Below are 15,706 nucleotides of genomic sequence, written 5' to 3' on the forward strand. Positions count from 1 at the left end.
GTACTAATAACTGTGACCTTAGCCCCAAAAGCCTTGGCGAATTTTACAGCCATGTGTCCTAGACCACCAAGGCCAACTACACCAATATGTAGTCCAGGTTTGTCGAGCCCAAAGTATCTTAGGGGGCTGTAGACCGTGATACCAGCACATAAAAGCGGGGCAGTGGCATCGAGTGCCATGCTCTCAGGAATGCGAACAGCAAAATGCTCGTCGACCACCATAATATTAGAGTAGCCTCCATATGTAGGGGTGCCATCATAGTAAGTGGATCCATAAGTTAGCAATGCCTTAGGACAGTAATTCTCGAGATTTTTACCGCAATTATCACATGAACGACAAATAAAGGTATGGAAATTGAAAAATGTGATGTATATTACTTTATTGTTTGCTTGTGTTGTTTTCTTAAAATGGCTTGTTTATTCATTAATTAGAAATGATTCAAGTTGAATGGTAAAGTTGGTAGGGGTAAGTGGGATCATAAATTAGATGGGGGAATTTGGGGTACGTAATAAGAAGAAAAGAAAAGTTTTGAAAGGAAATTAAAATCAATTCCAAAGAAGAACAACGAAAAAGTGAAAGGGGAAGTAAAAATCTAAGCTACCCTTCATAAATTTGGCTAAGAGTTAAAGGATTAACGGAATCAAATTTTGGCATACCAAAATGATTATTACCAAAACACTATTTATTCGGATAAAAGTGGACCATTACAGCATTACTCGTACTAAACAGATTACATGACAAACCGATATAATACTAAAGGCAAACTTAGATTTAAGCAAACAGGACAAGCATCATTTAATGATGGATCGAACCATCATGAGTACAAGGTGTAAACTGTAAAATCATAAAAGGTTGATTCCACTCCTCTAGCACTTAGCCAAGGATCGGCATGATGACTCCAACAATTGTCTTTTAACCATGAAATGATCAAACTCGAACTCATGTAGCTTTTAGTGTGTTGCCAATGTCAATGACAAAACGATACCTAACATCTGCCTTGTGTAAACGCTCCATGGCCGTGTTTACATAATCCATTGGAATAACCTCAATATCCGCCTTTATATCATGCTTAGCCGCGAAATCAATCATCTCTTGTGTCTCCATCATGCCTCCAATCCCACTTCCGCCCACCATCTTTCTCCCTGTTACAATGATAGTGTTAAAAATCCAATTTATTTAATAACGTACAAAAAAACAAGTTCGCTAAGCTAAATTAATTGCCTATTTGAAGGCTTACCCATTATCAAAGGGAAGACTGGCAACTCAAGTGGTTTGTCTGGAGCACCAACTGTGATCAATTTTCCCTCTGTTTTCAGCAGACTGATCAATGGTAGTAGAGGATGAGGTGCTGAGACTGTATCGATTATTCCATCTAGTGTCCCAGTAGCTGCCTATACAAATATAATGCAACCAACAAAATTACATAAAAAAACATCATGTACAAATGTTCAATTCACTACTCTAAAATAACAATAAGCCTTGTACAAAAATAAAACTCAGCTAGAGCTAGAACAAAATGGGGTTAGTAAGCTACCTGCATTTGTTCAGGATCCCGACTGACCAAAAAGAAATCAGCACCAAGACGTTTGATAGCTTCATCCTTCTTATTAGCTGAGGTACTAATAACAGTGACCTTAGTCCCGAGAGCCTTAGCAAATTTCACAGCCATGTGTCCTAGACCGCCAAGGCCAACAACACCAACATGTAGTCCAGGTTTGTCGAGCCCATAGTATCTCAACGGGCTATAGACAGTGATGCCTGCACATAAAAGCGGGGCAGTAGCATCAAGTGCCATGTTCTCAGGAATATGAACAGCAAAATGCTCGTCTACCACCATAATATCGGAGTAACCTCCATACGTATTTGTGCCGTCATAGTAAGTAGATCCATAAGTTAGCAACATCTTAGGACAGTAATTCTCAAGATTCTTGCCACAGTTATCACATGAACGGCATGATCCAACCATACATCCCACCCCAACTTTGTACCCGACTTTGAATTTTTGCACCTTCGTCCCAACTTCAGTAACCACCCCTACAATCTCATGCCTGAAAATACCATATAATCACATTAAGTAGTACGTCACAATTCTTAATTAAACTTAATTAATTTTTTTGTTGGTCTGAAATATATATGATCAATTGCAATGATTAAGAAAATTACCCAGGGACTGCAGGGTAATTGGCACTAATGAAGTCACTACTCCCCCATTCATTCTTAATATAGTGAAGATCAGAGTGACAAATTCCAACATATAACACTTTGAAAGTTACATCCTGCTCTCCTGTTGCCCTGCACATCAAAAATATAAAACCCTCAGATTTTGTGAAAAATCCATCAAACTCATGATCACTCTACTTCATCGTATATAGCCAATTCACATACAACATATGACACAAACCAATATTGTGTGTGACGTTCTAATTTACGTTCTGTTTCACCAAATTAATTATTTGTGGACGGTAGGAGTATATGTATGTACCCTTGTCTAGATCAGTTGTCACTAACATAGATCTACTCGTAGTACCATTGAGGCTATTTTTTATCAAACAGACAAGAATATTTCAAACTCAAACAAAAACATGTTAGTACGTACAATAAAATCAGTTTTTTAAAAAAAACGATTTTAGCGAGACCACCTTATCATCCATGATCACAACCCCTTATTAAACCACATGTTAGTAACGTGTTATTTAGGTACAACAAAGCCAAGTCTTTAACACAAATTCAATGTACAAATATGTTAAAACTAATTTGATGTTATTTATTGCATTAAAATTGTATTTAATCTATAAATTAATATCTTTTACTTAATAAAGTTTTAAAATAAAATAATGGCGGGGCCGGTGCCACCCAGAGCCCTTAATTAATTAATAGCTCCGCCACTGCAACAAAGGATTTCACCGGACAACCACATCATCCATGGTCCCGACCCCTACCTTAATAAACCGATAAAACATATAAACGTACCTCCTAGAGAAGTTGAAAGGGGAGAGAACTCCGGAAGAGTCTCTTGCAGCCCATCCGAAAGCCTTTTGAGGGTGAACATCTTCAGGTGCTCCTGCCATATTTTTTCTCAATTCAGTAGTCGTTTAATATGTAAACTTCCAACAATAGTATGTATAAATAGAGAATAGATGAGCAAGTGAAGTGGTTGAGTAATACTATATACGAAGTATATATATAGAAAGACGTCCCAATTGTGAACTTACCCTCAAAGTGAGGAGCACTAGTGACGTATTCAATGATCAAAGCTCTATTAACCATAAACTCAAACACCAATTGATAATATTATTGCATTGATAGAATGACACGAGTGCTTCAAGTACGTACTGTGTAATAAATTAACAGCTTAACTTCCACAAATAGTACCATGTCACATAGTCACTATCACGGTAAACATTCGTGTTTTTTTACACATTAGTAAACTTGATTTTTAGTCACATAGAAGGTATAGGGTCGTATTAGTAACAGTTTTTATAGTTAATAAAAGATTAAAACGTACATTTACTTTTTTTATTTAGTGTAAGTCAAATAGTCAATAGTTGAATTATCAACTACTAGCTAGAACATTATCAGTGTAGTATGCTTCAACTTTTTTTTTTCATTCAAGGGAATATGACGTTAGGAGTGATATCAATCATACCAATATTAACCACCTCAATAAACTTGGAAGTCTATGTTCTATGTACCTTGTATATAATATTGTATCATTAATCATTAGTGAAATATATAAGTAATTGGTTATGATGACTGATGATGAAGTGATAGTATGTAGGTTTGTCTTCTTAGGAAAAAAGAATGGAAAAGAATTGAAAAGGTTTTGTGTTTCACACTTTCACGATTTACAGATAATTTTAAGCAATTAATGGGCCATTTTTGGGGAACAAATTGAAATTTAAGGACGTTAGGTACTGAATAATAGACTAAATAACGACTGTACTTTGCAAGTCATAATACGTTGTTGTAGCATTTCTCTACCCAATATTTGTTGCTTAGCTTTCTTCATTTTGTCCTATTGTAGTATTGTACATGTACAAATACCAAATGTCTACAACCTACGAAGCTGCCGAAAGCAGGTCGTAGTGCGTTCCATAATTTTCATAAAATTATTTTTTTTATTGGGTACGTGTGATATTATAAACTGTAGGAATTATGACTAATAGCAATTAATAATAGAACAAACTTATCTGATATAATGTCGTGGCGTGACATAGCATCACTACCCTAAAGTCGAATTTGCCCCATACTTATACACACGGACTCATAGCAATCGACCTCCAGGGTTACACGACTCTAACTCTCCGGTGTACTACGAAAAGCTAGATTGAGAACACACTGATCAATGCCCAAAACAAGAAATTATTTTGTGTAACATTTTGGAGTAAAAAAGAGAAGTATGTCTTTCAATTGTACTGTGTATCTCCCTTGTGAAGTGGAGGATGCTTCAATTTATTGTGGAGTAGTATGTAATCTTTTCCGTGTATCCAAAAAGAAGTGGAGAAGCTTCATTTATATAGAAGTTTCACCAAGCTCAAGTCAAAAGAAGGGAAATAATATTTCACGGCAACCATGCATAAGAAATCAATCAAAAACCCTTTAATTATGCAAGTTTACTAATTAGTCTTCCATCTATGTATTAAACGGCTAGAGAGGAGGAAATATATGATGATCAAAGTCAACTAATTGCCATAATCATGGTATCAATCAAGCAAATTTGAATTTTGATCTTTTGAAGCAACATCAATGAACCAAGACTTGGAGTTGTACTATGGGAACAAGTGAATAACTCCAACATAAACCCCTCCTCACAAGGGAAATTGTGTTAGAGATACGACAATATCGAAAAATATATGAATATTACTACCTCCAATAATACCCTAAAATTGTAAAAAAAATATGAAATGAAGGTAGTAAAAATTTTGACGGATTACTTTAATTTTTTACTTTTTCTATGTAAATCAAGAGATAATTTTGTATCATAAACTACGGAGTACCAATTAAACCATTACCGATAGAGTCCAACATTTTTTTTTTAATGAGGTAGAAAGCGATACCAATTATATCACTACTAACGAACTTATGTACTTTGTATAATTGTTCAGGGAATCATTAATGAAATAAATTTGGTTTATAAATTTTATAACGACCGATGAAGTGACGAGGATTTAGTGTCTTCTCATGACAAAAAAAAAAAAATAATAAAGAATAAAAAGAAGTTTAGTGTTTCAGGAATTACAGATACTTTAAGCTGGAATGGGTTTCCGGGAACTAGTTGAAAGCTAAAGAACATATGAATATTAGATGACTGAATAATGAACTATACTAGTATACCCTACAAATCTTTTTTTTTTTTTTTTTTTTTTTTTTTTTTTGGCATAGCAATTTTCATTTTATTTTATTCCTAAATCCTAATACTCGTTATTTTATTTATTTTGTCATATTATACATCTATAAATAAACTAAAGGAACAACCGTTGACATCATATTGTCCACGTGTCAGCTTACTAAAAAAAAAAAAATTCCCGCCTAAATAAAAATCTGACTTCATTATATTTTCTTTGGTTTCAAATTTAATTTCTCCTCCTCTCAATTAATATATACTCTTTAATTTATTTATTTTTCTTCTATCACCAACGACTATTGGTATCTAATACAACTTTCCCTTATACTTCATCGAACAAAATACTTTGATGTATATATTTTTTCTATTTTCCTTTATATATTACAAGTTTAAAATCATTTTTATTTTCTTAATTAAAATCGTACATTACAAATCTAACTTTTATGTATATGCTTAAATTTTCATATATATTCGGTGTGTTCTTCTTCAAAATTAATTTCATAAAAATAGCATTTACAACTTATGTTCATGTCTGAATAATTATTCTGGTACGTAAGAATACATACAATATATACTCTATATTTCAAAGAAATCTGTGCATCGCACGAGACTAATCTAGTACAATAATTAAAAGACTTCAATCCATGGAAGTACCAAAAGCATCCCCATAATGCGTTTCCATAATTTCCACTAAATTTCCATTAAAAAAAAAAAAAAAAAAAAAAAGTGATTTATATTGGATAAGTGTATACTACGGCCCTGTTTGATTCACCTTAATTTTGCTGAACTGAAATTATTTTTACTGAACTGAACTTATTTTTACTGAACTGAAATTATTTTTACTGATTTTCTATTATAATTCTTCTTTAAGAAAACTGAATTTTACTGAAATGAACTTATTTTTACTGAACTGAAATTATTTTTACTGAATTGAAATTAATTTTACTGAACTGGACTTATTTTTACTGAACTGAAATTATTTTTACTTAATATTATTTTTTTAAGGTGAAGAGAACGGGGCCTACCTCCTTTTTTTTATTAGTTGACACATTTTGACTTTAGTATTATTTAGTTTTTACATATCTCCTTTTAACCATTTTTTGTGATTCATATGTGAAAAAAATATAATCGAGTACGATCTTGTTAGATTCGTCACAATATATATTTTCAAAATATCAACTTTTTATAATTTTTGCTTATTGATAGTTAAAAATATTAATAATTGAATTTGTGCATTGGCAAACGTGACTAAAGAAACACGTCAACTAAAAAAAATCGGAGGAAGTATAAGAAAATAAATAGTATCATTTTTTTTTTCTGTCTTACAAGGTTTGTCCCAATTTTCTTTTTAGTTTATCTTTTTAACATTTTAACCTATTAAACCTTATTAGACTTAATTAATCTAATTCTCACTTTATTTTTACACCTGATTGGTAATCTGATTGGACCTAAGTAGACTTAGCGCCTGAATTGATTGGAGCTGAATTGAATTGAATAGAGCTAAAATGAATATTTTATAAGAAGGAAATTAAGAGTTGAATTGAACTGAAATTAAGCTGAAGTGAACATACCCTTAATAATTTTTTTCTGAGGTTGAGTCGTGGGATAACGTACTTTCACATTACTAATGTGTAATGAATTAGTGTGGTGGTAGAATTTGAAGAGTAAAAACCATTCTTACAACATATCAGCTCATGTTGCATAGTATATACTACAAAATTTAGTCCTAAGAGGTTTATTATCGATAAATCCTTGGTTTAATCATCATATCAAACAGTATGAATGAGTTATTTTTCTCTCAAATATAGATAAAATCTCCAAAATCCAAAACAGAAGCAAATAACAGAATTTAATATTAAGTATTTAAAAACAGAAGCAAAATTTGGGCTGGGTTTCAAAATTGGATTCTATAGTAGCTTTAAAGCTAAATATTGGGCCTAGATTTTGATAGATAGGCAATTGTTTGGGCTACTGGGTCTGCATTATATTATCTGGGACCCATTAGGCAATTGGTCCAGCCTTTCCATGTGTACTCCTCCATTATTTGTCCAGCTTTTGATGAGTAATTTGTCAATCAATGAATGAGTTAGTTGTAGCCAATTCCTTCTTTAAAATGAAATTTTGATAGGTTTGATTGATACTTGATAGTGATACAAAATTTTTCCTTTTTCTTTTTGCTCCTATCCTTGGACTATATCTCCTTTTTCGGTTATTCCTATGTTTTGTTCTTTTTTTTGTATCCTTAGTATAGGTTGCAAAGTAAGGTGTATACCAATAACAATATAACATAGTACAGAGTAGTAAACTAATACGAAGTATTACAAATTTAAGGTATGTTCTATTTACCTTAAAAATTACGAAGTAAGTTTCAGGGTTAATCATGGATAGTTTGAGTTGATTAGGCCTAATTAGGTGAAACACACAAGTTGAAAATTAAGGGGTTATACATGGCTCATGAGTCAAGCTTTGGTAAGGTCCTCTATTGTGAGCCAAAATTAGCGATCCTTTTTCGTATTGTTTTGGGCTAGCCCAAAATTACAACTAAAAACTTAATTTTAGTTTAAGTTGACTAAAACCCAAAAAAAAAAAATCATAATTAATTATTTTTAATATTAGATAATATATACAATGTAAAATAGGTACCTCTTCTCTCAAAATTGTAACCTAACTTATCAAAAAAGAAGAAAATAAGACATTTTAATATCTAACTTTATCAAATAGAAGAAAATAAGACATTTTAATGTCTAACAAAGTTCTATATATTTCAAAAGTTGGCACTGAATAGCCCAAGGAAGCTAGATAATCTTCTGTCTTATTTCAAAGAAAAAAGAATTTCATTAATAAAGATAGTGATGTCTTATATGTTGACACTTATATGTCGCAAAAGATTTTAGAATCGTCTTTATATCATTTATAATGAGATAACCCTACAAGATACTCCGTATTAATAATAACAAGATTGTCACCTTTAATTTATTTTAAAAAAATAAAAAATAAAAAAATTGTCACCTTTAATTAAAAAAAAAAAAAAGATATGACTATATGTAATGTTACGCTGCTTAGTTTGGAAGGCCATTGCAAAGAGTGTTAATAAAATTATAAAAAGTGCATGCTAATAAAATATACATTAAAACGACTCAAATAAGATCCCAGATGAATATATTTTATCAACCTATTAACCACAAAAGCGAGTTAAAGCTTGTTGTGTAAATAGTGTAAAAGTCAAACGGTGTCAAGTAAAAAAACGGAGAAAGTATATCATCTAGCCATTAAAAAAAATATCGAGTATCCATCCAAGAAAACACCCCAAAACAAAAACAGACAATATACGGGCCTGTTCTCTTACGTTGAAATTCAGTTCAGTTCAGTTCAGTTCAGTTCAGTCCAGCTCAACTCCTAATTTCCTTCTCTTATAAAATATTCATTTCAGTTCAGTCAATGAGAACAGACCCTACTACGTTCGTGAATTGCCAAAAAAAAACCTTTTAATTTAAACTAACCGTGCAAAATAAAAAAATACATAAAAGTGGACCCCAGTTGACACCGTCTTTTTCAGTCCCACTGTAACTAACAAACACTCATCTCATTTCTCTCTCTTCTTCCCTTTCAATCCAACCTACTCACTCACTCATCTTCTTCAAATGCTACTGTTTTCGCTTCAATTTCAATCCCAATCTCAATTTCTAGGGTTTTGTTTATGATTCTCTATCAATCAATCAATCTATTACGATGCTTTCTCTCTCTTCAATTTCCTTAATCTTTCTCAATTTTTCTGCAATTTTTTTCCAGTTTTGCAATGCTCGAGTTTTCACATTTGAAATGCATCATAGATACTCAGAACAAGTAAAGATTTGGTCGCAGAAGAACTACAATCATCCTCGTTATCATCATAGTCCTCATTATTATCATCATCTTCATCATCATTGGCCTAAGAAAGGCTCCTTTGAGTATTATTCTGATTTAGCGCAGCGTGATCGCTTTCTTCGGGGTCGCAAGATGTCTCAACTTGATGAACCTGTTACTTTTTCTGATGGAAATTCTACTTTTCGAATTAGTTCTTTGGGATTGTAAGTTTATCTTCTTAATTTTTTTTGTTTTGCTCAATTTGATGTTGTTTACTGCTGAAATTGTTACTGTTTTTAGTATATCCGAAAATAGAATTAAATTTAGGGTTTATGATGATTGATTGTGATTTTGGAGAGTTCTTTGTCTACTTAGGTACTGATTGATCGATTGTTGAGATGTTTTGGTGTAAATTAGGGTTTTGATGATGATTATTTTGGTATATTTCATTTATTTGTTGGTTATGTACTTGCTATGGAGTAACACATTCTGCCGTTAATATAAAAGCAGAATAAGGTTTGATTATTTAACAAACTTTGCTTATTAGTGAAAATTAATATAAACTCTGCTTGTTTAATTGTTTTATCAAGTCAAATTTGTACTCTTAAATGAAATGAGTTATTGTTGTGATGGTGATTAGTTGGTAATGTTTGGCAGTTTGCACTATACAACGGTGACGTTGGGGACACCGGGAGTGAAGTTTTTGGTGGCGTTGGATACAGGGAGTGATCTGTTTTGGGTGCCTTGTGATTGTTCAAGATGTGCTCCACTTGAGGGTGCAAGTTATGCTTATGATCCTGTAAGCTTATGTTACTTCATTACTCTTAGTATCTCCAATTAGTTCTCGTTAGGGTGTTTTTTGATGTGCCCTTGGATGTTGGTATATAAATGAAGGTTGAAATTTAATATTTGGCTTATGAGGTTAAAAAGGGGTAGGTGGAAAGGCAAAGTAAATCGAGTTGTGTTATTGGAAGAAAAACTTTCAACAGATGCATTTAAGGACTTGCTTGCAATTTTGATAAAATCTTGAGCGGCCTTAAGACCAATAAGCAGATTCATGTTGGAGTGCTAGTTTTTGCTTATTTATAATGGGTTGCTTCTGCTGGATTGTTTTTTAACCACATGTTAATTAATGAATTTTTTTGATAACTTGAATAAATTATAAAATCTGGAACAAAAATTTGATTCATTAATGGAGACATATCTAGTTTGTTTTATTGTAAATATTAACAACCAGTACTCTTTGTATCACTTCAAAATGGTAGGTTTAAGTAGAACTTGAACCAAAAGAATTGTCATAGAATCATGAAGCATATTTTTGGGTCTGTAGGAAATTTTTTGAATGCAACAACCATTTTAAACAGTTTGACATGCGGTAGACTTGTGAACTTGAACCTGTAAGCCTCAGTTCTTGTGCTTTGTTATCCTATTCTGAAAGTTCTGATATCTTCTTCTTATTCTTCTTCAACTTGAACGCCTTAATCCCATAAGTAGGGTCGGTTACATGAACCAACATGAGGACTTCCCAGGAGGTCACCCATCTCATATACTTCTATTCAAATTCTATGCGGTTTACGCAAGGAAGTAATTAGCCATCTATAAAGCTTAAGAATTCACATTAGTGCCTTCGTCTTTCGATACTTCCAAGCATTATGTTGGGTATTCTTCTAGAGCGTGATTATTTCTGAATCTATTAATAGAATTTAACCCTTCTGTTACTTCATTTAAAGCTCTTTTATGCCATGATAGGGTTTATCTGCATGGCTTTGATGTAAGGCAGATTTCGTTAAACTTAAACAATAATTGGTTCATCAATTATAATGAAGTGTCTAGTTTCAACAGTATTTGCAAGTTCTATTTTGCTCTTCCATTCTGTACTGTCCAAATATGTGATTATTCCTTATTTTTCTTTATTTGTGGGAGCACAGGATTTTGAGCTTAGCATATACAACCCTAAAGCGTCATCCACTAGCACGAAAGTCTCATGCAATGATACCTTGTGTCTACACCATAACAACTGCTTGGGATCATTCAGTCATTGCCCTTACGTAATCTCCTATGTCTCTGCTGAGACATCGACCTCTGGAATATTAGTGGAGGATGTTATGCACTTGACAACAGAAGAACACCATCCGGAATCGGTTGAGGCTTACATCACATTTGGGTGAGTTCCAATTAATTGAATATTTTCTCTTGTATTAGTGCATGTATGTGAAAGCTAGACTAATTACATCTGTAGCTTAATTAAAAATCCTCCTTTACTGGTAGTAGACATGCTCATTTGGCACTTGTAGTGACAATTCCCAGATTGTTGCCTGCACTTTGTAAATGTGTCTGAATTTAATATGGAAGTGAATTGGCATACTAATAAATTGTTAATTTTGTTGTCAACTGAAATTCTTGAGTTCAATTTGTTAAGCTTCAAAATCGAGCTTGTGCAGGCCTTAATGAGTAGCAACTTGATGGAACTCTTCAATGCTATGACAGTGTCTGAAAATTTTTCGTTCTGGATGCTTCAAACTAATATAGGATTTTTGCAGCTGTGGACAAGTTCAGACTGGTTCATTTCTTGATGTAGCAGCTCCCAATGGTTTATTTGGACTGGGTATGGAGAACATATCAGTGCCCAGCATACTGTCCAGGAAAGGTTTTATCGCAAATTCTTTCTCCATGTGTTTTGGTCGTGATGGAGTTGGAAGAATAAGCTTTGGTGACAAAGGTAGCCCTGAACAGAAGGAAACTCCATTTAATGTAAATCCCTTACAGTAAGTGGTAATTTTCCATATACTTGAAGCTGTTTTTTTGTCTGTCAATTTTTACCTGTGAATGATTCCTTAAGTCACATTGATTGAAACTCCTTACCTGTATGTCATCTGAAATTTTTCTTCTTCTTTGGTGCAGCCCTAGCTACAACATAACTCTAACTCAAATTCAAGTAGGAACAGCCCTCAATGACGTGGAATTCACTGCTCTTTTTGATTCTGGGACATCTTTTACATATCTTGTCGATCCCTTTTATACAAACCTGGCTAGAAACGTAAGGATTAATGTGATTAATATATAAGTCACACTGCCATGTTATCCTATCTAATTATGTTGTTTTCTTTCCTCCCCTGATGGAGCAGTTTGATTTACAAATTAAAGATAAGAGGCGTCCTGCTGATTCCAGACTCCCTTTTGAGTATTGTTATGATATGAGGTTAGGTTCTAGGACCTTCAGGTTATTTTAAACTTCCCTAACATATCTCAGATTCTGAAATTCTATTATTTCCTACACAATCGGCAGACCAGATGCAAATACAAGCTTGGTACCCACTGTGAGTTTTTCTATGGAAGGGGGTGGCCAATATAGGATTTATGATCCCATCATTGTCATTTCAACCCAGGTGGGAAGCTAACATCCACTTATAAGCCATGCTTTAAATTGTACGAAGTATAAACTCAACCTTTGTCTAATCTGCTGCTACTAAGTGCATTTTTCATGCTTTTGAATGCAGATTGAACTTGTATATTGTCTTGCTGTTGTCAAGAGTAAAGAGCTCAGTATTATTGGACGTAAGTCATTTAAATTCAATATTTGAGTGAAATTGATAAGTAGATTTTGATCTCGATACTCTTGGTCTGGGCTTTGCGTCTTTGCTTAACTATTTTAGTAAGATCTTATTGCTGGCTATTAGAACAGATTATGTTCACACCCTATAACTGAACTTTTGATGTATAAGTTATTTTATTCTTATTCTGTCGGTATTTATGCAGAAAACTTCATGACTGGCTATCGCATAGTATTTGACAGAGAAAAATTAAGCTTGGGCTGGGAGAAATCTGATTGTAAGTCTAAATTTAGTTGTATGGTATACACTAGCTGGCCCCAATACTGAACCATTGGCGTTTTTGTGCAGGTTATGACATTGAGGACTTTAAACCTTCTGTAGGAGGTAAAGAGACTAATGACACCCGCGTCCCTCCTGCAGTTGCTGCACAACCGGATAATATAACTAAAGGTGCTACAGGGAGCACATATCATAGTTCAGCAACATCACCCACTTGCCTCTGGCATTTTTGTGAAGTATTTACTTCTTTGATTACCCTATTTTTTATGACTTTCTTGTTTCAGTAGCACTTGAGAAGTACCACATGATTTTTTTTCTATGCTCTGTTCTCTTGTTATTCTTTAAGGTCTCTACTGTTAGAAGATGAGACTTGTAAAGTGTAATTTTTTAGCGTTGTATTACCAAGAGAAACAGGCTAGGCCATTATATTAGTAGTATATTATTGTTTTATAGATTTGTAGTAATAGAGTATAAACAATCAGTGGTGGATCCAGGAATTGTACCTAGGGGGTTCGAATTTTATCAAACACCCAATGTCCGAATGCACGGATATAAATCGGGTATTCAAGTATAAAATAAAGTGTTTAAATAAATACCAATACACAAGTACACAACACTACAATAATTAAAAAAAATTGATGATTTTTTAGATTTATTCCAAAAATGCTCCAAACTTTTTATGTGGTCACAGACTACAATAATTAAAAAAAAAAATAAAATTCAGGAGTACTAAACTGCCCAATTAAAGTTAACAATATAACAAAACAACAAACAAAAACTCACAAACAGCATATTCAGTATTAAATTAACATTATACAATTGAAAAACAATATATAATTGACAATAATTCAATTCATTAATCAAACAACTACAACAATTAAAAAAAAACTTAGAATGCATCTAATGTCTATACTAAGTTTTGAACACAAGACCTTTTGTCCAAAGCTAATTAATCTATCCAACTGAGCTGCGCGGTTAACTTGTTGTATGATTGTTTTGAATATTATTTATATAGTTTTTCTGTTAGTTTTTTTTTAAAAAACCCATTTTTTCCCGGATCTAACGGGGTTCAGTTGAAGCCCCTGAACCCCCGCTAGTTCCGCCACTGTAAACAATTTATAAAATTCGTGAAAAAAATTGTTTTAGTATCTGTCAGCTTGCCAAAAGTAAATTCTCAAGAGGTAGCTCAATTGGTTAGAGTTTTCACCGGGATTGAATCCCCCCCCCCCCCCCCCGCCTTTATGCTGTGAAATTTTGAATAATGCTTTTATTAGTACAAGAGTAATATAAAGGTCAATTGTTTGAGATTTTCTCACCCTTTCTTTGAGGATTATTTCTAAAGGCACTTGGATTGTGGGAGTGTGAGATTTTTTGTTTGATGTGTATGAAAGTTCACACGATAACACACTGTAAGATAAAGGTGTTGGCTGATCCTCATGTCTAAACATTAACAATTGCTTGGCTAGTACTCCGTAAAGTGTTGTCATACAATTTTTTCCTTTATGTAGACTAACAGGTTGCTAGCTTTGGGGTTGTTAAAAAAGTGTTGTAGAATCAACATGCCTAATTTTTTTGATGGGGGTTTGTAAGGTCAAATTTATAAAGGGTGGTTTGGTTTGCACTAGGTAAACGAAATGGAATGAACAAAGAGAATAAAAAAGGACAAAGTTCCGGCGAGGAGTGGGGAAAGTGAGGCAAATTCGGGCGAGGGGTGGGGAAGGTGCTTTGAGTTCCAGCGAGGTGGTTGGGCGGTGGGGGTAACTAGTTTCTGGTGTGGGTATGGTGGTGTAGTGGTGGCTTAGGAAAAGGAATGGAAAAGTCTAGGGAGGGGGGGATCGATGTAGACTGATTTTGGGTAAACTAAAAAAATAAAAATGGATAAAGGGAATAAAAAAAATTGACAAACAAACAGCAACAACGGGAATGAGGCATGTTTATTACCTTTCCCAAATGAGCCCTAAATGTTTTTGCTTTCTCTTACTCTCCGTCACATAGCTTTTTTTTTTTTTTTTTTTTTTTAAAAAAAAAAGCGTTTCTATTCTCCTCCCTCCTCTCTAAAGTTTCTTCTACACTTTTCCTCTTCTACTACATGGCTATCTCGACTCTCAAGTTCTTAACATCACCTTACCATACCACCCCACCTAACCGCTAGAACCAACATCAACTATATCTAGACCTGTCAATTCTAGAATTGACCTAATTACAAACCCAATTTATTGAGAGAAAACCTAAACCCTACCCAAATGATTGATAATTGACTCGAGTTGACTCTTTTATCATAACTTGTAATGATCCAAACAATCCAAACCACTTTAACCAAATGACCCATACAACCCAAAATGTGACTCGAACTTAACTTATTGACCCCAATTGATAGGTCTAACTATATCGTTCGATAAACCCGCCGCCTGGTTACCAGCAAAGAAATCATTGAACTGCCACAGAACCCACCCACATTTATACCAAAGTGACAAATTTTTTTGTTGCAATAAAACTTTATTCAAGGTGCAATCCATTGCACATATTAAAAATGTTATATATGTACATAGTTTGGCTGTCATACTTAAAAATATTTACTCTGTAATACAAGTATTGTTTGTGCATCAGAGGTTAAGTCAGCTCAGTTCCGCATTCTATCACTTGAGAGTAAAGGGGGAAGGTAAAGGAATCCCCTTATTCCCAAGCATTT

The 15,706-nt window shown here is 33.5% G+C and overlaps 2 protein-coding genes across 2 annotated transcripts; one reads left to right on the plus strand and one right to left on the minus strand.

The window, feature by feature from the left end:
- Positions 1-664: 664 nt before the first annotated feature.
- Positions 665-3,162, minus strand: LOC145562562 (putative mannitol dehydrogenase). The gene is made up of 5 exons (XM_081622878.1): positions 2,971-3,162; positions 2,164-2,292; positions 1,535-2,048; positions 1,238-1,391; positions 665-1,142 (listed from the first exon to the last, which is right to left on the minus strand). Exons 1-5 carry the CDS (start codon positions 3,066-3,068, stop codon positions 940-942), a joined length of 1,098 nt encoding a protein of 365 aa, XP_081479004.1. The 5' UTR covers positions 3,069-3,162; the 3' UTR covers positions 665-939.
- A 5,731-nt stretch (positions 3,163-8,893) lies between these two features.
- LOC145626236 (aspartyl protease family protein 1-like) lies at positions 8,894-13,467 on the plus strand. Its single transcript, XM_081678668.1, has 10 exons — positions 8,894-9,411; positions 9,845-9,986; positions 11,116-11,351; positions 11,728-11,952; positions 12,089-12,224; positions 12,313-12,386; positions 12,474-12,573; positions 12,685-12,742; positions 12,944-13,015; positions 13,087-13,467. Exons 1-10 carry the CDS (start codon positions 9,074-9,076, stop codon positions 13,302-13,304), a joined length of 1,599 nt encoding a protein of 532 aa, XP_081534794.1. The 5' UTR covers positions 8,894-9,073; the 3' UTR covers positions 13,305-13,467.
- The last annotated feature ends 2,239 nt before the right edge of the window (positions 13,468-15,706 follow it).

Source organism: Chenopodium album, chromosome 1 (genome assembly GCF_948465745.1).
Source record: "Chenopodium album chromosome 1, dcCheAlbu1.1, whole genome shotgun sequence".
Classification (NCBI taxonomy): Eukaryota; Viridiplantae; Streptophyta; class Magnoliopsida; order Caryophyllales; family Amaranthaceae; genus Chenopodium; species Chenopodium album.